General features: G+C 52.4%; 2 protein-coding genes across 13 annotated transcripts in view; both read left to right on the plus strand.

The window, feature by feature from the left end:
• The window catches only part of LOC118553205 (IQ motif and SEC7 domain-containing protein 2), an 84,377-nt gene extending 78,517 nt beyond the window's left edge, over positions 1 to 5,860 (plus strand). For 3 of the 4 annotated variants that reach the window (XM_078063856.1, XM_036120179.2, XM_036120183.2), the window contains 4 exons: positions 511 to 672; positions 2,265 to 2,438; positions 2,929 to 2,978; positions 3,564 to 5,860. In XM_078063856.1, the coding sequence (XP_077919982.1) occupies positions 511 to 672; positions 2,265 to 2,438; positions 2,929 to 2,978; positions 3,564 to 4,529 (1,352 nt within the window). In that variant the 3' untranslated portion in view covers positions 4,530 to 5,860. The remainder of the gene's footprint in view (positions 1 to 510; positions 673 to 2,264; positions 2,439 to 2,928; positions 2,979 to 3,563) is intronic. The other variant, XM_078063857.1, reaches the window with a different exon arrangement.
• A 6,563-nt stretch (positions 5,861 to 12,423) lies between these two features.
• KDM5C (lysine demethylase 5C) overlaps positions 12,424 to 25,269 on the plus strand; it is a 32,442-nt gene continuing 19,596 nt past the window's right edge. For 3 of the 9 annotated variants that reach the window (XR_013444464.1, XM_078063847.1, XM_078063855.1), the window contains exons 1-10: positions 12,427 to 12,916; positions 16,868 to 16,945; positions 19,213 to 19,335; positions 19,644 to 19,814; positions 20,345 to 20,479; positions 21,220 to 21,343; positions 21,454 to 21,635; positions 22,682 to 22,840; positions 24,670 to 24,789; positions 24,921 to 25,079. Coding sequence is in view for 8 of the 9 variants with exons in the window: in XM_078063847.1 (XP_077919973.1) it covers positions 12,767 to 12,916; positions 16,868 to 16,945; positions 19,213 to 19,335; positions 19,644 to 19,814; positions 20,345 to 20,479; positions 21,220 to 21,343; positions 21,454 to 21,635; positions 22,682 to 22,840; positions 24,670 to 24,789; positions 24,921 to 25,079 (1,401 nt within the window). In the remaining variant the exon portion in view is untranslated. Of the gene's footprint in view, positions 12,917 to 16,867; positions 16,946 to 19,212; positions 19,336 to 19,643; positions 19,815 to 20,344; positions 20,480 to 21,219; positions 21,344 to 21,453; positions 21,636 to 22,681; positions 22,841 to 24,669; positions 24,790 to 24,920; positions 25,080 to 25,269 lie in introns of all 9 variants that reach the window. The other 6 variants (XM_078063848.1, XM_078063854.1, XM_078063852.1 and 3 more) reach the window with 6 other exon arrangements.

A 25,269-nucleotide genomic window follows, 5' to 3' on the forward strand; every position in this document is an offset into this window, starting at 1 on the left:
CCTTCATCCATACCAACCGCCAGCTTTTTGGAGCCCTTTACAATGGGACTAAGATCTCCAAAGCACCTACGTGGTCCCGGGACGCAGGGCAGGCTGGGGTGAAGTATAATTGGGGTCCATGCCCTGGGGAGCTCGTGGTCTGGCTGAGAACCACGGTGTGTATGTTTTCTGGTGGGCCGAAGAGATGGTGATCACGCTGCGCTTTGAAGGACTGAGCCAGAGGAGCTTTGTTGGGTGGCAGCAGAAGCAATGTGAGTAGAGGCAGAGGTGTGAAGGAAGGGGTTTGAGAGAGCAGCTCGAGTCCAGCCTGCCTTCGTATCTGGAGTATAGGGAGTAACGGGTCCATTACTACCAGGAGCTTGGGGGCTTCGGGGGGACAAAGGGGAGCCGCTAAAGATGCTCGAGCAGAGAGGAGGCTGGATCAGAGTTGGACAGTAGAAAAACCAATGCACGTGTGAGCCACTTGGCTTCAGTCCTGACAGAGGTGCCTGACCTCCCCCTTCCGCACAGATTACCAGTTTGGGATCAAGCTGCTGTCCGCAGTACCTGGCGGGGAACGCAAAGTCCTCATCATCTTCAATGCGCCCAGCCTCCAGGACCGGCTGCGCTTCACGTCCGACTTGCGCGAGTCCATTGCCGAGGTGCAGGAAATGGAGAAATACCGCGTGGAGTGTGAGTAGCCCAGCGGCGCCTCTTTCCCCTTTTCCTGACACAGCAGCCTGCAGACACCAAGAATCCTGTCCTCTGAGGATCTCAGAGTTGAGGGTTAGCTTGTCCAGCCTTCCTACCCTCATTCTAGGAACCTTTCAGTGACAAGGGGCTCATTACCTCTGAATGGCTGATTATTACTCCAGGCCCTAATTATGAACCAACTCTTCCTTCTATTGAAAGGCAGCAGGGAGAAGAATCAGGGTTCTGGAGGTAGGACTCCAGTTTCAGATCCCAGGTTTGCTACTCATTATTTAGGTAAACCGGGGCAAGTTGCCTGACTCCCAGAGCCCCAATTTCTTCATACATGACATTGGGAAGATGAAATCTCCTTCACAGAGTTGTGGCGTTTCGATGAGGTAAGGTAGACAAGCTGTCCTCTTCCCACATTCCAATTCCTGAGCTGAGTCCCCATCGCCCATCTTTCTGGCCCCCAGAGGGCCACATCAAGTCATTTTCAGCATATATAATGGGAAATAGTGATCACATCTCATTCCACTCGATGCCCTCCAAGTTTTCTCTTCTCCAGGCTAAGCAGTCACAGTTAAGTAACATGGTGTTGAGGAGAAAGAGGCAGGCAGACACAGAGAGAGAAACTGAGGCAGTGGACAGCTGCTTGGTGAGCTCTTCAACATCCCAGGGTCGACGCTACTCCTCAGCAAGGCAGGGTCACACATTTCAGTTCACCAGATCCCTGAGACCCAGGAGAGGGGCGAGCATACCAAGATGAGGGGGAAGGCGATAGAAGTCTCCATGACCTCCTCGGAGAGGTGGGGGTGTAAAGAGGCTGGAGAATGCAGGCTTTGGACTCAGGCAGACCTGCTTCCAGAATATGGGCTCCCCCATTTCCAGCTGTATGACCCTGGGCAAGCTCTGTGACTTCTCAGGTTCTCAGTTTCTTCCTCTGAAAAATGTGGATGATAATACTTACCTCTGAACTGTTGTGAGATGGAGCGAGATCAAGTACGCACAGCTCCCAGCATACAGCTGGCACATAATAGAGGCTTCGATTCCTGTTGGTTTCCTGCTCCTGTCCTTCCAGGAGCCCTCTGCTGTGGAGCAAGATATCTGAGAACTGAGCGGACTTTGGAAGGATTGCCCTTTGCTGTAATCCACAAGGGCCTTCCTGCCCCTGCTGTGACCAGCAGCTGTGAAGCTCTGTTTTGAAGGGCAGGGGTGGGTTGGGAAGAGCAGACTGAGAGTGGGCAGGGGAGCCGGGAGCAAGAGGGAGCAAGAAGAACGAGAGGAAGGGGGGAGGAGTTGGAGGAGCGGGAAGAGCAAGCACCAGAGGAGGAACAGAGGGAAAACCCAACCAGGGGAGATGGCACAAAACGGGGCTGGGCGCTGTGGGGCGCTGTGGGGCGGGGGGGGCGGGGGGGACTTCAGAGATGGAGCTGAGGTTTGGGGGGAGCGTGCTGCCTGTCCAGGGGGCAAAGCAGGAGGCCTGGAGAGAGAGCGGCAAGGATGGGGAGGGCTCATGGAGGGCTGGGGTCAGTCAGGTGGCCTTTCACTCCTGTCCCTGACCTTCTGTCCCTGTCTCCCCCGCTACTACCCAGCGGAGCTAGAGAAGCAGAAAGGTATGATGCGGCCTAACGCCTCACAGCCCGGAGGGGCCAAGGACTCAGTGAATGGCACACTGGCCCGCAGCAGCCTGGAGGACACGTATGGGGCAGGCGATGGGCTCAAACGGGGCGCGCTCAGCAGTTCCCTGCGAGACCTCTCTGACGCAGGCAAGTCTTCGGGGCCCCCGCCCTGGCTGGGGAGATGTGGGACCGGGTGTCCTCTCTGCCTCCTGTCACTGGCCGCCAGCCTTCCCTGCACCCACCACACCTGCACGCACCCTGCCTTTATCCAGAGCCCTGGGCGCGGCGCCACAGGGGGCCCGGGAGCCAGGTCAGATCAGGTGGAGCCCAGAGTCTGGGCCAGGGAGTGTGAAGTGGGGCCACAGTCTTAGCCCCTCTCTCTCGCTGCTCCACCTCTCCTCCTCTCTTTCCTCTTCTATCTCTCCAGCACCACCTCTCCTCCTTCTCCATCTTTTCCTCCTCTCACGCCTCCTCCTCCACCTCTCCTCCTCCCCACCTTCCCCTCTTCAACGGGGGGAAAGGGGATAGGGGTGTCTGTCCCCGGGAGGGGCCCAGGCCTGGTGCCCAGCTCTGGAGCCCAGCAGGGTGGGGAGGGGGGTTGCTGCTCTGACGCTGGGCTCCTTGCTTGTGGGTGCAGGGAAGCGGGGGCGGCGTAACAGCGTGGGATCGCTGGACAGCACCATCGAAGTAAGTGCCAGCTCCTGCCCCACTCGCCCTCTGCATGAGCCCTGCCCTGCCATGGGGCCCCAGAGGAGGCGGGGACCTGTGGCTTCCCCTCTTCCCTGATGGGGACCTCGAGGCTGCCTCTCCCAGCCACCCACTCTCTCCATCTGTCCTCAACTCTGTCTGTCCTCACTCTGCCTGTCTCTCAGTCTGTCTTCCACTCTCCCTAGCCCCCTCTCAACCCCAGGGCCGACTCTGAGTAGAGATGCCCTTGGAGTTGGACCGTGAGAAGCTCTCCCCTCCAAGTCCTGCTCTTTGAGCTGGAGCAAGTCACTCTGTGTCTCGGGGCCTGCAAAAGGGGGATGAGGAGGAGGTCCTACTGATTGTTTCTCTCCCAGCGGAGGCTCAGATGAGATAGTGGATGCGCCAGCAGAGCCCTGCAAGCTGGGGGGCTCCATGTACAAAGCACAGGACTGTTACTGGTTTTCATTACGCCCTGGGCGTTCCTGTCTCCCCAGCTCCAGCCCTCAGGGACCGGGTGGAGTTTAGGGTTGGGGGTTTAGGAAATCTAGACTGGCCTGACTTTCCCCCCCCCTTCCCCGCTTCCAGGGGTCTGTTATTAGCAGTCCACGCCCTCACCAGAGGATGCCACCTCCACCCCCACCCCCGCCGCCAGAGGAGTACAAGAGCCAGAGGCCCGTCTCCAACTCCTCATCCTTCCTGGGCTCCCTGTTTGGAAGCAAGCGGGGCAAGGGGCCCTTCCAGATGCCACCACCGCCAACGGGCCAGGCCTCTGCCTCCTCCTCATCTGCTTCTTCCACCCACCACCACCACCACCACCACCACCACGGTCACAGCCACGGTGGCCTGGGGGTGCTGCCTGACGGGCAGTCCAAGCTCCAGGCCCTGCATGCCCAATATTGCCAAGGACCAGGCCCTGCCCCGCCGCCCTACCTCCCACCCCAGCAGCCCCCTCTTCCCCCACCTCCTCAGCAGCCCCCACCCCTGCCCCAGCTGGCCTCCATCCCACCACCGCCCGCCTCGGCCCCACCCGTGGGGCCACATCGCCACTTCCATGCCCACGGCCCAGTCCCAGGCCCCCAGCACTATACCTTGGGCCGGCCAGGCAGGGCCCCCAGACGGGGGGCTGGAGGACACCCTCAGTTTGCTCCACATGGCCGCCACCCCCTGCACCAGCCCACATCCCCATTGCCCCTGTACAGTCCTGCCCCCCAGCACCCTCCAGCCCACAAACAGGGCCCCAAGCACTTCATCTTCAGCCACCACCCACAGATGATGCCAGCAGCGGGGGCCACTGGGGGCCCTGGATCCCGGCCACCAGGGGGCTCCTACTCCCACCCTCACCACCCCCAGTCACCCTTGTCACCGCACTCCCCCATCCCACCCCATCCTTCCTACCCACCCCTGCCCCCACCCTCACCCCACACCCCACACTCGCCCCTGCCGCCCACCTCCCCCCATGGCCCACTGCACGCCTCTGGGCCCCCTGGCACGGCCAACCCACCCAGTGCGAACCCCAAGGCCAAGCCAAGCCGGATCAGCACCGTGGTCTGATGAATGGAGGGAGCGAGCTGGGGCCCAGGGAGGTCTGGGGAATCCACAAGAGATTCCCCGGTTTTTCCAAAATATATATACACATAGAGATGTCCTCCTCCCCACTTCCTCCCTGCCTCGGAACCCCTCCTCTAACCCCCAACAGGCGCCGTGGGGTTTCCTTCCAGATTCAAGGATCCTTGCCACTTGAAGCCTGGACACAGGGCTCTCAAGCTCTGGGGAGTGGTGAGGACCTTTTGGAGATCCTTGTCCTTTTTTTAATTTTTTTTCCTCTCTCCATCCCCCACCCCCACCCCCGCTCCCCAGAGGTGGCCTCAGACCTCTGGGCCAGTGTGGGCTCCCTGTCAGCTCTGGCTGGTAGAGAAGGGCAGGCAGGTGTCAGGAGCAGTGAGGGTGAAGGCTTCCCCAGAGCACCTCTAGCCACACGGGGCTAGAAGGGAGTTCTGTAGAGTTGTGGCCAAACCTCAGCTGGCTCGGCCCTCTCTCAGACCTCAGGGCCTGGCTAAATCCCTCCATGTGTCTCTCCACCTGCCAGAGGAACAGGGCTGTCGGTGCCCTCGGTGGGTGGGCCCCCACTAAGGCTGGCCCCCCAAAGGGGCAGTGCTTCCCCTCCAGAACCAGCCTCTGTCCTCTCTCCAGTGGGCCCCAGCCCAGACCTCTTCAGCTTCAGGACCTTGCCTCTCACAGCAACGTTCTTACCCTGATCAAAGTCCAGACAAGTTTGGGGGCGGGGCTCAGGTCTGGGATGAGAAGGGCACTGCCCTCCCTCACCCATATTGCATGCCCCCCCCATTCCCTTACACCTACCCCACCTACAACTGAAGACAATGCACTTTACAGATCTTCTTGCCCACATACACCTCGCTGGGGCAAGGGCACCCAGCATTAGCCCTGGGGAGAGAGGCTCCCAGAGGGCCACCATAAGCCCATGATGTCCTTCCTGAGGCAGATTGAAGCCATCAGAGCAGGGGCTGGGAGCCAGGATGCCTGAGTCCTTCTGTCCGTCAAAATCTCTGCTGCCTCTCCAGCCCCTTTACAGCCCTGTTTATTTATTATAAATATATTTTTTACAAGCCCCAGCTCCTCTTCTCGCCCCACATACCCAGCTCCTTTCTCAGCTCCTGCCTCCCTCTCCCCCCCTCCACCGTGGGCTGCAGTACAGACAGACAGACCCTGGCTGTATGAAGGTCCAGGGACCCAGGGGCTTGGGGGCGGGGGAGGGCAGCAGCCGGAGGGGCTGTACGGAGAGGAGCTGGGGTTCAGGCATTGTCTTTTTTCCTCCTTGTATATAAGAATGTATATTTGATGCCTCATAAAAGACCTTGTGCTCACCTCCCGCCTCTGCCTCCTACTTACGCCCCCTCCCCCCCGGGGTGGAGCCCATGGAGAGAGAGGCCTTTAGCCCCGGGAGGTGAGGACTAAGGGTAGCAGTCAGGCACCTGGGTGGGTGAGATGCCTTGCTTGGGTGCGAGGTGGGGGAGGAGGGAGGTTTCCCCTTCTCAGCTCATTAACTCACTAACTGCCCGCCGGACCGCAGCAAGGGTGTGGGCTTTGGAGTTGAGCCAGTTCAAATCCTGGGACTTTCCCTCCTGAGGCACGCACACTTGGGAAAAGCACCCTCTCAGTCTCGGTTTTCTTAATTTAAAACTGGAGGTGATGAGCCGTTGCCACAGGGAGTCGCGATGATGACAGGCAGTGACGAATGTCAAGCAGACAGCATGGAGCAGGTGCTCTTGGGAAGTTTAGTTCCCTGCTCTTCCTTTCACAGGTTGGAGACTTCCTTCTGCTCTTGTGCCACCTATGCTCACCCTTCCTGTGGCTGGCCCGGCTATGCCCTGGGGCCCTCCCCACCCAGCGCGCCCCCCGCTCCGGGGTGAGCCGTGTTTCTGCCCTTGGGTGGGGGTGGGTAGGTGACCTGGGCCAGGAAGCCAGGGGCTAGATCCATTATAAGAGCTCTTACGTGTATATACTTAGGTTGTCAGGTAACAGATGGCTGGATTCTCTTCAGCTTACACAGGAGGGGACAAGTCCAGAGAAGGGAATGGTCTTTTCCAAGGCCACACAGCAAGTCGGGACAGGGGTTCCTGACTTCGAGGCCAGGCCACTCTCCAGTCCCCCAAACTGCCCCCCCCGGAAATGAACATGTTTCCAGCCTCGCCGATTATGTCCTGGCAGAGTACAGGAGGAATGGGGCAGAGCGTTGGCTCTTGGTTAGGGTCAGCAGGGTCCCCAGAAGCAGCAGCCGGTAAACATTTTTGGTGCCTTCTTAGAGTCTGGAATAGCCTCTTAGAGGGAATGGTTTGAGGGCCCCTCGCTAGCAGCTTGGACCTATGTCTCAGTTTTCATCTTTGTATGCACATTCGAGTGGAAGAAGCAGCTGGGGCCATCTAACCATTTGATGCCTCCTCGAGGACCCAACCTGAGCTTTCGAAGAGCTTAGATCCACTGGGGCCAGAATGAAATCCAATAAGCATTCTGCTTGTTTGTTTCTTCCCTGGTGAGCCAGGCTGGGCTCTCCCTTCTCCCACCTTCAACTTGATGCTGGTTTTGTCTTCCCAAAGCTTAGCTGTTAGCACTCGAATCCTGGCTCAGTCGCAGACTTGACCGTGTTGCCTTTGGCAAATCACCTAGCCCCTCAGAGCCTGGTCTTTCACCTGTATAATAGGGGCAATAATCTTGCAGGGAAATTGTTAATAGAGGCATGTGAAATGCCTGCCTCCTGCCAGACACACAGTAAAGCTGTTCTCTGCCACCTACAGAAACGAACGCAAACTCCTTGTCTTGACACTGGAGGTCCTCCACCACGCGGCCCCAGCCGAACTCCTCATCCTCATTCCTCGCCCACACCTCGACCACCCACTCACTGTTCCCTGAGAAGGCCTGTGCGTAATTTTCCGGCTCCGTATTTTACCTGTGCCTGCCCCCACCCCCGCCAAAAGTGCTCCCCCCCCAGCCTCCCTGAGGAAGTTTTCCTCACTCTGCTGAGATGGGCTTAAAAGGCCCATCCCTCACAAAATGTGCCCTTGATCACATCCTCTGAGATCCTTCATGTCGCTATCTTTCTTCCCCACCAGGCCCTAAGTGGCTCAAGAATGACAACGGTCTGAATCATCGCTGTTCAGAGCGTTGCACAGCACAGATAACACGGAAATTCTGTTGATTTGAATGAATGTATAGTTCTTTCTAAGCTGACTCTTAGAGTAAGGTATCTTTGCATTGGTTGGTTTACTGATTGGTGCAACCTGCGTATCGAGCTTCTGGGCCCCCTGGGACCTCTTCGTGCCTCCTTCAGCTCTTTCCTATGTTCTCCCTGCCCCTCCTCATTGCAGCACCAGCACTGGGCTGTCCCTGCCCCCGCCCCCCCCAACTCCCCGGAGCCTCACCATCCAGACTGTGGAGGAGGGGTAATTTGACTCCTCACCTCCCCATTTCTTTGAGGGCCTGAAGACAAGAAGCCCAGTGGCTGTCTGGCCATCAGAGGCTCTACTGCCAGTCTCTTTGGGGATGTGGATGGGAAGGGGCAACACATAACAAAGGACAAAGGTCCTAGATTCTCACAGAGTTCTTTGTCCTAGACCAGTGCTGTCCAATAAGTCTTTCTGGGATGATGGAAATGTCCTATATTTGTGCTGTCCAGTACAGTAACCCCTAGCACATGTGCCTATTGGGCACTTGAAATGTGGCCAGTGCAACCGAGGAACTGATTTTTTTTTTTTAATTTAAATAGAAATAGCCACGTGTGGGTGGTGGCTACCATATTAGACAGAGCAGGACAAGACAAGTTCAGGAGGGAACAGCCTGGCAGGGATAATGTCCATGCCATATGATACTAAGTGCAGGCCCAGAAGGGAGCAGAGCACTCTTGCCCAGAAGGGGTGCAGAGAAGGGGAAAACCCTACTTGGGGGTGGGGGTGGGTGGGCAAGGAAGGAATTGCCCCTTTAGCTGAGTCTTGGAAGGTGAGTAGGAATCACCCTGGTAAAGAAGGGCATTCGTCAGAGGGAGCAGGGTATACAAAGGCGTGGAGGTGTGTGAGTGTGTGATCTGTTAGTGGCACAGTGAGAAGGAATGGGAGACGGATGCCCAGGTGGTAGGCACGGCATATTCCGGAGCCCGGAGGCTGGCAGGCAGTGTGCCCTCTTTCCTCTGTTGCCAACAGGTTTTTTTCACCCGAGCCTCATGAGGACCTAAAGGAAGACCCGGTGGCACATTGAGCTACACAGTGTTCCCCACTGTAAAGTTACTGTTTTTCCCCTTTGTAGTAAATGAGCAACTCGTAGAGAGTGACGTTGAGATTATGTAAATATCCCGTTCTCAAACTTTCACCCACCTGTATTCACTGATGATTCTCCAGTTTCCAAATGGTGATTTTCAAATGCCATCATTCTTTTGACATGGATTAGTTGGCTTTCCACTGTAAGGAAGAGCTTGCCCCTCTTCTACAAGTGTTTGTTTATATCCTCATGGACTCTTGATTGTCTATTGTATTCGATGGGTTATAACACATTAGTATCATTCTTTATTACGATGTTTAAAATGCCCCAGGTTTGGCCAGCAGGAGGCCCTCTGGGAGCTGGCTCTTATGTCCTTTTGGCAGGTCTCCATCTTTTTTTTTTTTTTTTTTGAGCACTTCCTTGTATTCTGGCACCACAAGATGCTCCAGGCCCATCATGTACTTTCCCTGCCCCAGTCTTGGAATCAGCCACTTTTTCCAAGGAGCCCTGGTTCTTTTTAGTAGAGAATGGCATTTAGGAAGCAAGATTTGGGCCAAGATTTCAGTGTTATAGCTATGTTTTAAGAATTTATTTCTTTGCTTGGAAAAAGTCTGAACATCTGTTGATGATCTTCTTACTCCATCCTTCCTTTAAGGAAAAGCTTTCCTTTTTCCCTCATTTTATTTATGTATATCAGTGTGGAGTCATGGATTTTTATTTCACTCTTCAATGAGTTATAATCCACTATCATAATTCATTTGGAATTATTATTTTGAATATATCATTTTATTGTTATGTGTATGGATATATCCATGAATTCACACAGATACCTTGATACCTTGAGGAGGCTCTTTTAATAATCCAGGCTAGAGATAGTAAGTGGCTCTCAGGGGAATAGAAGAATAGAAAATGGTAGAGGGAGGAGGGAATGGATTCCAGAGGTATTCAGGAGTTAGAACTCACAGCTCATACCTGCTTCAGAACTAGAAGGGACCCTATTTTACAAATCAAAAAAGTAAGGTACAGAGTCACTCTCATCCTGTCCATTCAGAAAACACGGATGGGGTGAGGGTGGTGGAGAGCGCAGCCTAGGCTTCCAATCACTGCTTTGCACTGGCTGCATGCCAGATTCTCTCTCCCAGGTGGGTGGGTGAGGCCGACCTAGCCCCCAGCCCAGGGTGAGCTCCCTGGTGCTTACCAGTTCTTTACTCTGCAGTGCCCGGATGCAGGTTGATCTCCAGCATGACCCAAGGGTTGGGAAAGGAACCCGTTTCCTGAGCATCTCACTGGGGCTGGGGGGTGGGGGGGGAGCACCATCTGAGACTTTTACAGGCAGAATTGTGCAGCAGTCAGACAGACCTGGGTTTGAATTCCAGCTCTGCCACTTACTAGCCATATGCTGTGGTAAGTTCACACTTCCCTGAGCTTCAGTCCCCTTAACGTGTAAAACAGGGATAACAATACCTATTTCATAGCCCTTGGCCCTTGATGAATGGCAGTTATCATTGTCTCTAATCTTCATAACTACCCTGTGAGGAAGGGATTACAGAGCCTCATTGGATAAATGAGAAAATCAAGGCTAAGGAAGAAGAGGTACTCGGCAGATCTCTGTTGGTGAATGTCAGCTTCAGGAAAGCAGGGACCATATCTGTCTTGGTCACCATCATATCCCCAGGGCTCAGAAGAGTGCCTGGTGCATAAGAGGAGTTTAATAAATATTTGTGAATGAATGAATTAGATCCGACTGGCTTCAAAGACTCTGTGCAATCTCCATTTGCCCTTCCAAGATGGTGGGGGTGGTGTCTGGGCTAAGGACCTCAGAGAAGGCTATGGGATGTGTGGGCTGAGCTGAGCCCCCAAACCTGGTCTCCTGACTCCTTATTCATTTCTTTGCCCTTCACTGAGCTGCATTTGATGGAAAGGCTGACCTGCCTTCAGCCTAGGATTTGGCATATCTCCCACCTTCTGCATTCTCCTCGCCCTTCTGCCTGGTCCTATTCCTGGTGAGAGCAAATGATAGGAAGAGCATTTGACCAGGAGGTAGCAACTTTCTGGGCAATAGTAGGCAAGTTGTTTAATCTTTCTAGAATTTAGTTCCTCATCTACAGAATGGGTAAGTTAACCTACATCTTTCCCGGGACAAAGGTTAAGGGAAATTGCAAAGATTAATAATAATTAAAATAATTAGGCCTATCTGACACTAGGATGTGAGCTCCTACTGGTGTGCACTGCTCTATCAGGATGTCTTCAGCTCAGTCCTGAAGTAGGCAGAATGATGTACCTAACTGGGACATGGTACAGTTAACTGTTCCTGTTTCAAACATATTCAAGCTTGTAACAGATGCTTAATATACACAGGAAGTATTTGCAAAGAGCATGTATTATTTTCAGTCAATATATGCTAAGGATGCTCAAAAATATACGTTCGTTTTTTCTTTTGTTTACTCAACATTTACTGCTTACCATGACAAGTGCTAGGGATGTATAAAGCCACATGGTCCCTGCCCTTAAGGAATTCAGTCTGATGGGGGAACACAAAATAAGCATTTAATCAGCATGTATACATGTACTTTAATATGTGCACAGGTGTTCAAACTGTATGCAATAGGCCCACAACCAAGAAATAACATAATCCTCAAACGCAGCAGATGCCTGATGTGTGGGCAAAGTACTGGTCTGATACTCAAAGTAGTTGCCATAAACCTATTCAGAAACTGCTCAATGAACATGCACACAATAGGAGTAGATGTACACATAGTAGGCACTCAAATGCATGTGACAGGGGCTATACACAATAAATACAACCCATGTACACAGATGTTTGATAAGTACGCTGTGGGCTCACAAATGCTGTTTCATACAGTAGGCGCTAGTATGCGATAGGTAAATATGCTGTTGTTAAACATCCAACAATGAAAATATATATACACTCAGGCCTAGTTTATGGGAGTCCATTCTGCAAATGTGCACACAATAAAAGTGCATACAGAAACAGTTCAAAGAGTTCAGTAAAATGCTGACTGACAATGACTCTTTGCGGGGTATGAATGGAAGCCCCATCTCCGAGAGGCCTCTGCACATAACCGTGGATGAAAAATATATTTCCTTCCTCTCCTTGGGACCCAGAATTCTAAAAATCCATAATCCCCAGGGGGTGAGCAGCAGCTTGCTCTCCTTGTTTCAAAGCCCCAGAGGTATCCGCGCCTAGAGCTGGGAGCTCCCTAAGTCTTTCCCAACATGCTTGCCAGCATAAGGGGTCCCTAGCAATCAGGCACCCAAAGCCGCTTTCGGCGGCCCACACCGGAAAGACCCTGAAGAAGAAAATGTTGGGGCGGGGCCCGCGCCAGAGCTGAGGTCATAGAGGGGGAGCCAGTGTGGGCCCACCACCCACCAACGCCAGCTCCTCTTCCGGTCTCTCTTCGTAACGCGCATGCGCACCACTGGCCTTTAAACGTGCGCCGCCGGTCCATCCGGAAAGAGGATCCGGCAGTTTAATTACAATTTTGCTCCTCCGCCGCCGAGGTGGACTATTTGCTCTCAGTCTGGGAGGTACTTTTGAGTTCCCGCTTCCAATTAGGGAACCTACACATGAGATTCAGCTCGGTTCCCACGGGATGAAAGTTTCCTAGGGCTTGGCCTCACGCACGGTATACGAGGCTCGGAGGGACACACCGCGGAGGGATTCGGTTTGTTGTGGTGAGGGGAGGGGGGAGACGCTGACAAACCAAGATGGCGGCGGCGGCGGTGAAGGCCGCGGCGGCTGGGAGGTAACTGTATTGGTGAAGGCTGAGGTAGTTGGGAGGCAGCGGCAGAGTTTGGAAGGAACGGAGCAGGACGAAGAGGCGGTAGCAGTAGCGCCAGCCTGAGCCTCTCAGAGCGCGGCAGCTACACGCCCCCCAAGGCCCTCGGCGGGCGGCGGCCACCCCGCTTAGGGCCTAGTCCCCGAGCAGTGCCTCGGCTTCATACAGCGGCGTCCGCCATGAGTCCTTAAGGGTGGTCCGAGCCCTCCAGTCCTAGGGCCCACCATGGAGCCAGGGTCCGACGACTTCCTGCCGCCGCCGGAGTGCCCGGTGTTCGAGCCTAGCTGGGCTGAGTTCCGAGACCCTCTAGGCTACATCGCGAAAATCCGACCCATCGCCGAGAAGTCGGGCATTTGCAAGATCCGCCCACCCGCGGTAAGGCCCGGGGTCTGTGGTCGCCGCCCACGATGCCGGGGATGAAGAACTAGGGTAGCTGGCTGAGAACTCTGGGGCGGAGGGGGCATCTCGAAGTGCGGGGAAATGGGGTGGCTGGGACCGCTGTGGATGTGGCGCGGGGTCGGAGAAAGGGTGGTGGGGCCCGGGGGGGTCCTCTCGTGGTGTGAGGCCCCCAAGGGACCTGGGGGTCAGAGACCCACCCTCGCTTCCACTCCGCCTTTCAGATTCATTCCTGGTAAGGTTCAAAACAGGGATGCCTGGTGGGCCGGGGAGAGTTCAGAGAGGTACCTGCATATCTCTCAGTTACCCCGGACCACCCAGGTCAAGGCTGCACTGAATAAGGCCATTTTTCCGTTTATTGTCATCGCTTCCCTTAAGGCAGGCAGTGTGGTGTAGTGGAAAGACCACAGCTGTAAATGGAGACAGACCTTAGTTCAAAATTCCACAGTGCAGCTTACCAGCTGTGTGACCTTGGACAAGTAACTTAATCTCTCTGAGCCTGTGAAATGAGTCCCGTGAATGGTTATTTCGAGAATTGGATTAAACTAGGTAGAGTCTGTGTGTAGTAGGCGCTAGATAATTATTGTGACTGCGAAGGTGTTTGATGTGGTCATTGGTTTGCTTCTATGTGGGTTGACTCATATTTACTCACACCCTGCCAGACCAATCCATCTATGATAATGTCCTGGCAGATCAGTCAGGAAATCAATCTCACAGGGAATGTTCTATCTGACTCCCCTGAGATAGGTTTAGGGAATTGTCCCCTTTTCCTAGTTGAAGGCAATATCCTTCCCTGCACATCACCCCCTAGACTTGACTTCTATGGATAGGCTTGGACCAGTCAGCTTGGCAGTGGGGTATGAGTCCTCCTCAGATTTGTACTATGTTCTGTCCCAGGATGTAGCAGGTCCCAGAGGATAGGGGATTCTTGGACTCCTAAAAACAGAATGGAGCTATGGAAGTCTGTCTCCTGTAGAACACTTGATTCCCAGAGGTCAACGACAAAGGGCATATCTTTGTTCCTAGGCCTGGCTTCAGGCCGCAGGAAGTCCCCCCAGGGCTAGGATAGGCTGCCACCTTGCTGGCATGGAGGAGAAATGATATGTGTTGTTTCGTCTCCACTTGGGATTCCAAAGGCAGGAATTGAGTTTGGAACAGGGTGTTTTTGAGTGGGTGTCTCCTGTCTGAAAAGGGCTGGGAAGCCTCACTGCCACCTGAGGAGGGCACCACAGGCCTCCTTATCCAGCTTGGTGTTTTCTGGTATTCATCCACAGATCTAGGCTAGTTTCAAATGAATCTTCTGGGAGGTGTTGGGTAAGCTAATTTTTTCCTAGTTGGAGCCTGGCCACAGATCTCTGAGGTATCCTTATTCATAGTGAAGGAGTGGTATTAGGTAGTGAGAAGTCAGGAAGGCTAGCAGAAAGGAGAGGCTGGAGTCCGGGGCAGCCTTAAGGAGGCACTCCCTGTAGTGATCCAGGAGACCTGTGGGAAAGAAGTGTATCTGACATAGGGGGTGCCTGAGGCCTGCATTTCCATGTTTGTGCCTTGGACTTACGGGCAGGCTGGCCTTGTGCAGGTGTTGTTACCCTTCCTTGGGGGACCAGGAAGGGGAAAAGTGACATGTCCCCTGCGCGCGCGTGCGTGCGTCTGTGTGTGTGCGTCTGTGTGTGTGTGTGTCTGTGTGAGAGAGAGAGAGAGAGAGGGAGAGAGGGAGAGAGGGAGAGAGGCAGACCTGCAGGGGGCCATCTTTTGTTGTGCTTCTCGTCTCTACCTCAATAGTGTGCTTCCCTCCGATCCAGGAGACCTGGTCTCCCTGGTTTTGTTCAGTTTTTTTCCTCCTGTAGGGCCGCTCCTACGCCACCTTTAGGCAGCCAGGCCTTGTAGCTGGAATTTGAAGCACTCGTCCAAGTGGTGCTTGGGCCCAGAGTGGGAACCTGTGTATGGGTGGGTGCTTGGAAATTGGAGGTTTGCCTGAGGAAGGGTGATTTGGGTTTTGAGTTGCTAGACGGTTGACTACTACTAGTCTTGGGGAAGATGGGTGGGAGGAAAAGTGTTGGTACCCTGGAGTAGACCCAGGGGATCTTGGAAGGGCCTTGCTTCCTGCATCAGGTAGCCAACTTTTTTATCACCATCCTGATCATGCTGGTGTATTTGGCACACAAGTGTATGAGACCGAAGGCAGGATGAGGGAGCTCGTAGGTCCCAGGGAGAGCCGGGCCGGGAGGTTTGCTGGACCTTCCCTAGCTATCTTGCATCTACAGCTCCTGCTCTAGGATTCGATTTTGCTGTTTCCTGTCAGGTTGCTTGATGGTGTACTTATCTAGAACTTGATTCAGCAGGAAAGAAGGGTGCCTGGAGTTTTGGGTTTGAGTACCTTTCTACCTGCACTAAGGGGAGTGCCCTACTGATAGGTGGCAAGAGGGCACGGGGAGCTGGTCTGGGCTTGAGCCATACCATTTTAGTCTTTTCTCTCTCTCCCTCTGTCTGTCTCTCTCCTTTTTTTTTTAATTTTCCCATGCTTCACTGAGCCTCAGGTGTTTGCTGAAAACCTGCTTCAGCTGGGGGCTTGGGGGTAGTATGTGTGCATGCAAGTATGAGTCCTCTGGCCTCTTTCCTAAAAGTGTGTGCGGAAGAGGCCAGCAGCTTTTTCTTCTCTTTTACTACTGCCCGCTTCCATACGTATGCGTGTGTGTGTGTGTGTGTGAACACTGGTATCCTGGTGTAGTGCAAAGAGCCTAGGACTGGAGGTCAGAAGACATGGGTTCTAGTTTTGGGTCTGCCACTAAATCAGCATGTAATTTTGGAGAAATCGCATTTCTTCTCTGGGCCTCACTTTCCCCATTCATAAAATGAGGGCATTGGTCTAGGTTACTCTAGGTTCTTCTTATCACTCCAGCAGGAGCCGGGGCTCTGGGGAGGAGAGGACTGCATGGGAGGTTTTGGGGGGGGAGGGCATCAGTGAGGGGCTCTCCGCAGCCACCCTTTGGGTAGGACACAACAAGCTCCAACTTGGCAGGGCAGAGTCACCCCCCACTTTCATTATCTTTCCCTGACTTACTTCCTCCTCCCCAAATCCTCCCATTCTTTGCCACCACAGTTGGGTATTCCATCACTAACTCCCCCCCACCCCAGCCCGGCTCTTCCTGTACTGGGCAGGTGTTTGAGAGAGGACCCACAGGAAGCCTTCCAGACTGGGCAAGTGATGCAGATTCTTGCTTTTCCCCCGCAGTGTTTGTCTCAGGCCCTTTAAACTGAGAGAACAGACTTTAAAGGCCCAAACCTTTAAATCCTGCCAGAATTGGAGCTGAGCTACCCTGCATGTGTGGGGTCAGCTTAAGATATCAAGTTTTAAGGACGACTCCTTTGGATAACATTTTCATTTGAAAACCAGTTTAATTTTCCATATCAGTCTTATGAGGAAGCCAGGGCAAGTGTTCATATTCCCACCTTACAGATGAGAAAAACAGGCTCAGAAAGGTAAAATCCCATAGCTCGTAAGTAGCAGAGCTAGAACATGAACCAAAGTCTTCTGACTCCAGATCCTTTGTGCTTACCAGTACTTCCAGCCTGTGTCCTACAGCACATGCCTGGGGAACAAGGAGTTAATGTGGATGTAGGGAGAGTTTGGGGTCAACTGTTTTGGGCCCCATCGCTCTATTTCTTGAAATCCTGGCACTGTACTGTTGGAAGGGACTTGGGAGAAATTTCCCAGGACATGTGCTTTGGGCATTGAGTGTGGACTTGAGGGGCAGCTAGGGCCCTGTTGTGAGTTTGGGGGGGTGGGTAGTGGGTTGGGTGTTTGTCAGGTTAGAGGGTCTGGGGTGGCCAGAGGTCTGGAAAGGCACAAATGGGATGCTGAGCTGCTTGTGGTGCCCTCTGGTCTTACACTGTGCTGGAATAACCCAACTCCCTTTCCCCTCTGTACCCCAGGACTGGCAGCCACCCTTTGCTGTAGAAGTGGACAACTTCAGGTTTACTCCCCGAATCCAGAGGCTGAATGAACTAGAGGTGAGAAAACTAGCAGCTGGTGGTGGGGTTGGGTGAATGGATACCTGAGCTCTGATCCCACTTCCCTCATTCCTTCTCGGGCTAAGGTACTTTCCCCGACTCGACCTTTATTCTGTCTTCTGTGAAGTTGCATAGAGGTCATGGAGGAAGCTTTAGAGCTCGGAATATAACCAAGAGCAGGAGCATTTAGCGTCTCCAGTCTGATAGCTCAAAGACTGGGCATGTCCGTTTCCCTAAAGCTTTGCTACTTCTGAAGCTCTCCTGCCAGCTAACCTACCATACCTGAGTCAACAAAGGGAAACGGGTTGGCTGAGGCCTTTTCTTGGCCAGCTGAATGTGGCCTCATTATCCAATTCATCCACAGCCCTGTGCTTCCTACCTTCCTTCTGTGGGGCTTGGTAAGGTGGGATGCGAGGTAGATGGTCAGGAACAACACAAGAACCGGTCCGTATGGGGGCTAGAATGGTTATAAATTTGAACCGGGGTCAGGCAGGTAGGCTTTTCCCTCTCCCTTTTGTTCTGTACAGGAAGTCCAGGCCCTTTGCATGGATAGGTGAGGTTCTCCACTAAGGGCTTGAGAATGCCCTGGGGTCATGAGAGCGGGTGCTTTGAAGCCAGTTCCAGGGAAGATCCTGGAGTTTCCCACAGAAGATGTGGTTTAGAAGTTTGCTGCCACCTTTCTACCTCACTGTTACATATCCAGGAACCTTACTGGATGACCTGGGGAAGGGACATATTAGGCCCGACTGGAAACTCATGATCTAAAGGCTTACTTGTTTCTAGACCACAGTTCCTCAACCTTGATACTATTGACATTTTGGTCCAGATAATTTTTTGTCGTGGAGGGGCTGTCTTGTGCATTTTAGGATGTGTATCAGCATCCCGGGCTTCTTTCCACCTGTGTTAGATGCCAGTAATACCTTCTCCCAGTAATGGCAACGAAAAATGTCTGCAGGCATTGCTAAATGTCTCCTGGGTTGGGGCGGGGGGGGGGGGGGGGGATGCAAAATTGTTCTTCTCACTGAGAACCACTGTTCTAGAGTGAGTCTATGTGCTGTCCTGGTCAGAGCAAAAGTCTTCTCATGGAGGGGGGTATAAGTTTCTTAAAGAAGTGGATCTGACCAGGTCTGTGGGGGTACAGCTAGCGCAAGATGTCATCTAGCATGGGACAAGAACAGGTTTTCTAGAGATACTGTGCTGGCTAATGATGGGGAAGAGCAGGGATGAGATTGGAAAGCTAAGGAGTTAAGGTGGAGGGAGTAGAGTTCTTGGCCTCTTCCAGGTTCTCACAGCTAAAGAGCCATAGGTTGTTTCTTTCTACAAATAGACCTTAGTTTTCCCAATCTATGAAAGAGAACTGTTTCTGTTCCTCTAATGGGATCCGAGCAAGGTGGTGAATGGTAATGACTTCTCTAGTTCTCCCTAGAATCAGGCCCTCTGACCCATGCAAGGTGGTTCTAGACTTGGGACCTTGGGGAGCCTTTCTTGGGTCACTGCAATTTCAGGGAAGCACGGTACATGCCTTGTTCCCAGAATCCTTGGACCCGATGTGGACCTGGGTTGGCCAGGTGCTAGTGCTGCTTTGGTACACTATCTCTTAGTTCTTCAGCATGCACTCTCAGCCTTCAGCCACCATGGGACAAGTTTTGTGGTGCATAAAGAAGAGCTAAATGTGCTCTGTTGGAGCCTTCAATCTCTGAAACATGCCTAGAGCTTAGATGCAGTTTTGGAGGTTCCAGAGGGACCTTCACTGTCTTTCTTGTAAGTCCACCCTTCTGGAGTAAGTGGACTGGGCAGTTATTTTATTTCCCTTTTATAATCAGAAGATGGAGGTCCAGAGAGTAGAACCAATTTGTTCAAGGCTATACAGCAAATCAGTAGCAGGGAATAGCTAAAACTTAAGTTATTTGATATTCGGATCTCTTGGTACCTGCTCTGTGACTTAAGGAAGCAGAGGCTCTCTGTAAAAGAGACGATGATACTCACACAGCCCTGTCAGGGAGATTGAGAGGGTGTGCATGTAAAACTGTGGCTCTTGTGACTCGACCTTCTCTGTGTTGGGACCTTGGGCTTATCCTATTGCCTAGAAGGTGGCAGAGATGAGAGAGAGGTGGGCTAAGCACTGCCTAGAGTTTGGGACCCATTTCACTGGGAAAAGCCCTGGATGGTGGGCTGCTCTGTACCCTTTCTCCCCTCGTAAGATTAGGCCAGAAGACAGGGTTCAGGTGGAGGGGGAGGCCGGCCTCTTTGAGCCATTTCTTTTCCAGGCCCAGACAAGAGTGAAGCTGAACTACTTGGACCAGATTGCCAAATTCTGGGAAATCCAGGGTTCCTCCTTAAAGATTCCCAATGTAGAACGGCGGATCTTAGACCTCTACAGCCTCAGTAAAGTAAGAAAGGCTTTTCTCAAACCCCTCCCCACCCCTTAATATCCTTCATACTCTGGGGGCTCCCTTGGTTTGGGATATTAGATCTCTATGCTGCAGTGGAAGGGGCACAGCCTCGTAACACATGAGCTGTCATCGGAACTTCTTGGCATCTCTTACTGCAGTTTGAACCTGAGTGGTGGTGGTAGGAGGAGGGGATAGCCCCCAGTGAGGTGAGGGGCTGGAGTTGTCCTCATCACCCTTTCTGCAGGCCAACTCCCTTATGTACATACACACAGCACATCCACATCCCTTCCTGCTTGTCCCTGCAGATCGTGGTGGAGGAAGGTGGCTATGAAGCCATCTGCAAAGACCGTCGGTGGGCCCGGGTGGCCCAGCGCCTCAACTACCCACCAGGCAAAAACATTGGCTCCCTGCTACGCTCCCACTATGAACGCATCGTTTATCCCTATGAGATGTACCAGTCTGGAGCCAACCTGGTGGTAAGGATGCCAGGCTGGGGTGGAAGAAGCCTTTCCCCCCCACCAGATGCAGATTTCTCATACTTGCTCTTAATGGAACTGGTTCAGTGGGCTGGAGACCTGGGAGCTAGACTCTGCCCTTTTCTAGTGGTGCCTATTCTTTTCCCATGCTGCCCAGGGTCAGAGGTCCTGGAGTTGCCCACAGGGCCAACCTACTATCCACTATGTGACAAGATTGTAACTGATAAAGGAATTCCAAGGAGGGAGAGACATTTGGGGCTTGAGAGGTCTGGGAAGAGATGGCATCTGATTGAGTTAGAGAGATGCTTGTGGAGAGGTGGTTTGAAGGTGGAATGACACAAGCAAAGGCAAGAGAAGAATTCTCAAAGTGTGTGCTGGTGTCATTGGTAACGACCAGTTGAGCAGGGCCTATTGTTGTGGGTCAGGTGGGTGCAGCCACAGTTTTGTTTGCCACTGGGTAAGGATAGAGGGAAGGCATCGTTGGGGGCTGCAGCCCCATACCCTGACCCTTATTCCTCACTTGTCCCCAGCAGTGCAACACACGTCCATTTGATAATGAGGAAAAGGACAAGGAATACAAACCCCACAGTATCCCCCTTCGACAGTCTGTGCAGCCTTCCAAGTTCAATAGCTATGGCCGGCGGGCCAAGAGGCTGCAGCCTGATGTGAGTACTTCTAAGAGCTTCGGGGGTGGGAGTCCACAAAGTTCTGACCAGAGTTCTGTTCCCTGTTGCACTCTCCCTTCACTCTGTTCTCTGAGATCTGAGCAGTAGTGTGCCCCCTCTGGCTACACTCTTGCTCTTTCCTTTACTCTCAGCTGAGCTTCTGAGCTGGGTCTTGATCTGCTCCTACAATAGCTTTTCTGTGTCTGCCCTTTTTTGCCTGTCTTGTTCTTTCCGGACTCACTCTGCTCCTAGGGGTAGACCTCTTCTTTTCCCTTATACCTATATCCTAGCTTCAGGCAGAAGCTTATGTGCCAGGCATTGTTCTAGGCACTGGGGATACAACAGAGAACAAGACAGACATTGTCCCTGGGCTCACCAAAACATGTCATTTAGTAGACCGTATTAGTCACTGCCGTTTATTGGTAGTGCCACACACTGTTAGATTTCTTTCTATATGTTATCCCCAAACCCTTTTGTAAACCTCCTTGTAAGGTAGGAGTTAATATTCTCATTTTACAGTTGGGAAAACTGAAATTCCACCTTAATTTCTTTCCAAGAGAGGGATAATGGGGGAGCTCACTTAACCCTAGTCTCCAAAAAGCAGCTCTGAATTCTTGCCCAGGCCTGCCTGTGCCTCCTGGCATGAGCTCAAGTGATATATAGTCCAAGCTATTGTTCTTTTAGGATGGGGCAGTTTGCCTCAGATAGCAGACTTGATTCATTTCCTTTTTCCCTCCCAGCCGGAACCCACGGAGGAAGACATTGAAAAGAATCCGGAGCTGAAGAAGCTACAGATCTATGGGGCAGGCCCCAAGATGATGGGCCTGGGCCTCATGGCCAAGGATAAGACCCTGCGGAAGAAAGGTAAGGCCTGACAGGCTGGGGCAGTGTGAAGGATGGCCTCACCGGGGGAGAGGAGGCGGGGCCCTGACTGTTCTAGACCTGTACTTTAGAGCCCCTCTTCCCTCTCCCAGATAAGGAAGGGCCTGAGTGTCCCCCCACCGTAGTGGTGAAGGAGGAGTCAGGCGGGGATGTGAAGGTGGAGTCAACCTCACCTAAGACCTTCCTGGAGAGCAAGGAGGAGCTGAGTCACAGCCCAGAGCCCTGCACCAAGATGACCATGAGACTGCGGAGGAACCACAGCAATGCCCAGTTTGTAAGGACCCAGCCCTGACTTCTTAATGCTCTGCTTTTCATCCCTTCAGCGAGCATTTCCCCAGCATGGCTCTGGACCAGGTTGCATTAAGCAGAAAAGTGGGCCTGATGGGCCCTGCCCTCAGGTAGCTCACTTAATTGGGGAAACAAGGCCAACTCACATGGAACAAAGGACAAGAAAGGGTGAACAAGTGCTGTCAACAGGAAGTGCTGGAAGGGTCCAGAGAAGGAGGCTCCCTCCATTGCTTCAGGATAAAGGCTAAGCTCCTCATTACCATGCATGATCCAGTCCCTGCTGACCTCTAGCCTCATTCCCCAGCACTGCCCACCTCACTCCTCTGCTATAGCCACACTGAACTACTTGTAGGTATGTTCGTTTTTTCCCCTGAGACGCGCCATGCTCTTTCTTTCCCCCGTCCCTTTGCACCTGCTATCTCTCCCACCTGGAAGAGTTTTCCCCTGGGCTCTGCCCCATTGCCAAACTTCAGTTTGCCTTCAGCTTTCAGTCAGTTTCAGATGTCATTGTTGGGTGTCACCTTTTCAATGAAGTTCTTCCTCAAGGCTCTCCCTCCTTATCTCCAGCCGATTTGAGTGCTCCCTTCTCTAGGGTCCCCTAGTACCCTCTGAACTGGTATCGGCGGTTTCCACATTACCTTTTAATTTTTATGAATATGTGTCTCTGGAGTACTGTGTGCCTTTAGAAGGCAGATGCCATGTCTTACCCATTGCTGTACTTCAGAGTCCGGCATAGTGTTGAACACCTACGTGCTCAGTGTTTATCGAATTAAAAATGGGAGATTTCACGACTCATGATAAAAGACTCTGCTCTCACAGCTCTACCAGTTTATTTGGGGAGATGGTACGTGCATGCAGTTAAACTCCAGAACTAGCACGACTAGCCTGTGACAGGGCCGTGAATGAACGATCTAGCCAACAAGCACGGTGGGTTTCTAATGGAGAGCTCTGTGGACTAGGGTGCTGTCTGGAGGACAGTTTGAAGGCTAGACGAGCTTCGATTGATGAACTGTTGCCTCCTTTTCCTGGCAGATCGAGTCCTATGTATGCCGGATGTGTTCCCGAGGGGATGAGGATGACAAGCTTCTGCTGTGTGATGGCTGTGATGACAACTACCACATCTTCTGCCTGCTGCCGCCTCTGCCTGAGATTCCCAAGGGTGTCTGGCGGTGCCCAAAGTGTGTCATGGCGGTAAGGCCTTCCCAGCCCCAGTTCATGTCTGCCGCAGAGGGCATTCTTGCCTTCCTTCATCAGGCCTTACTGACGGCAGCTTCCCAGCTCAGCCACGGTTTAATGTTTTGGGTCCCTGGGGTGGGGCTAGGCTGGGCCGAGTTTGGGGAGAAAGAAGAGGAGACGTAGCCTTTGCGTATGTCCTCTGGGAGCCCCCAGACCACCTGGGGAGGTGAGAGTCCTGATTGGACAGATTGTATGCCGACGTATAGTCAGATGCTAAATTATGCGTTAGAAACTGAGGCGTAGAAGTTCAGAGGAGAGGGAAATGACTAAGGGTAGTAATCAGGGAAGGTGTCAGGAATGAGATTTGGAGGACAGGAATATGAAGAAAAAAATTGTTCTTTTGATTTCCAAGTTTTTTATTCTTTGTTTTTTTTAGAAAGCTTGGAAAATAGACAAATTACCTATCATCTCACCACCTAGAGACAACCATTGTTAATAGTCTGGTATATTTTCTTCTCATCTTTTTGTTGTTGCATATATATAACTATCTTTAACAAGTTTGGGGTCTTATATATTTTCATTTGCTATTTTATAATCATTTTTGTATATCATTACATTTATTCATGGGTAGTGATTTGTGTTTGTTTTTTTTGTTGTTGGGGGGGCCATCATATGGGTATAATACTTAGTTTTCCTTTTGTTTTGATAATTTGATTAAGTTTGCAGTGATACAGGCTTTAACTAGAAGAGGTGGGCAGGGCTAGTAAACTTGGGGATGGAGGCATGCCAGGACAAGGGTATTTGGCGGGGGGTACTTAGGAGGGCAAGAGGGGCAGTCAGGAGAGCATCTGAAGCAGCAGTGAGGGCTGAGAGGCCCGGTAAGTCGGCCAGGTCTGTTTCATGAGCTTGCTTCCTTCCTTCATCCGAATTCTGGGCGCTCATCTATATTTGTCACTGGGTTTCTGGAGAGCAGATGTTGATGGTCTCTCGTCTTATGTCAGGGACTCATCTGTGGTCCTAGAGACCAGCTGTGCGTGTGCGCACACACACACACGCACACACACACACACACACACACACACACACACACACAGCTGAGGAAAGAGACCAGGGCAGTGCATAATGGCCTTGGAAGTGGTGGAGATTTCCTTCAGGGAGGAGTTTGGACACCAATAGTATGATAGACAGTGAAGGCTGTCAGCCCTACTTGGCTCTCTTTAAGTGGTTGTGGGCCAGTGGACCAGATTGACATTGATTTTTTCAGACATGAGTGAGTCTGTCTAACTCTGGGGTACATATAGCTCTCTTCTAAAATCGTGAACCTAGGTACAAAGTGAGGTAGTCTCACGTCCTATCTTCTGAGACCGTCTAAAGAACAGGAATGTTGTAGGGTTTGACGATGTAGAAGCTGGTGCCTTTGACTTCCATCCTCTGAGCTACTAGAATATTCAGTGCCATTTTCCCAGGCTTGTAGTTCCAGTCTGGGCATAAGAAAGCTTCCTTAGGCATTCTGTTTAAACTCCCTATTTTAGCTCGAGGAAAAAGCGGTAGCAGAAGAGCATAGGATAGTGTATTTAAGTCAGAGGTCGTGGTTTCAATAGTTAAGTCCTAAAGGAAGAGAAGAGCAAAAGCATGGCAGCAGTGCGTGTGGGGGATGAAAAGACTAAGCTGAAGCGCTGGGAGAAAAAGGTGGAGCTGTAAAGTGAGGCCTGCCTCCAGGGCCTTGAGTGCAGACCTAGGGCTGCTCTTCCTCCCTGCTCCTCCCCCATATTCCAGCTTCGCTTTTGAGGATACTCCACCTCTGTGCCCTCTGTCTTGGTGACATGTTCTCCTTTGGGTTTCAGGAGTGTAAGCGCCCCCCTGAAGCCTTTGGCTTTGAGCAGGCTACCCGGGAGTACACTCTGCAGAGCTTTGGCGAGATGGCTGACTCCTTTAAAGCCGATTACTTCAACATGCCCGTGCACGTAGGTGATGGAGGGCTGGGGTAGCATCAGGGCTAGCGTCATAGGTGTTGGTGCCTGATGGGCTTAGCTCTTTTGAGTCATTGGGGCCAGGATATGATGGGCCACGGTCATCTGCTACCCCTGTTCCCCAGATGGTGCCTACAGAACTTGTGGAGAAGGAGTTCTGGCGGCTGGTGAACAGCATTGAGGAAGATGTGACTGTTGAGTATGGGGCTGACATCCATTCCAAAGAATTTGGCAGCGGTTTCCCTGTCAGTGACAGTAAGCGGCACCTAACCCCCGAGGAGGAGGTGAGTGGATGATTCATGGTTATATGTCAGCTGTGTGTGCTTTGGCAAGTCATTTAGTATCTCTTTTGGGTGGGGGTAATTATGCCCGCTTCCCACGGCTGCTGTGCGATTTAGATAAGATGGTATATGTAAAGAACACAGCCCGGTATCTGGCATGGCGTCTTTAAGCACGAGATTGGCTATTTCTTTG

Source organism: Halichoerus grypus, chromosome X (genome assembly GCF_964656455.1).
Source record: "Halichoerus grypus chromosome X, mHalGry1.hap1.1, whole genome shotgun sequence".
In the NCBI taxonomy this organism is placed as follows: Eukaryota; Metazoa; Chordata; class Mammalia; order Carnivora; family Phocidae; genus Halichoerus; species Halichoerus grypus.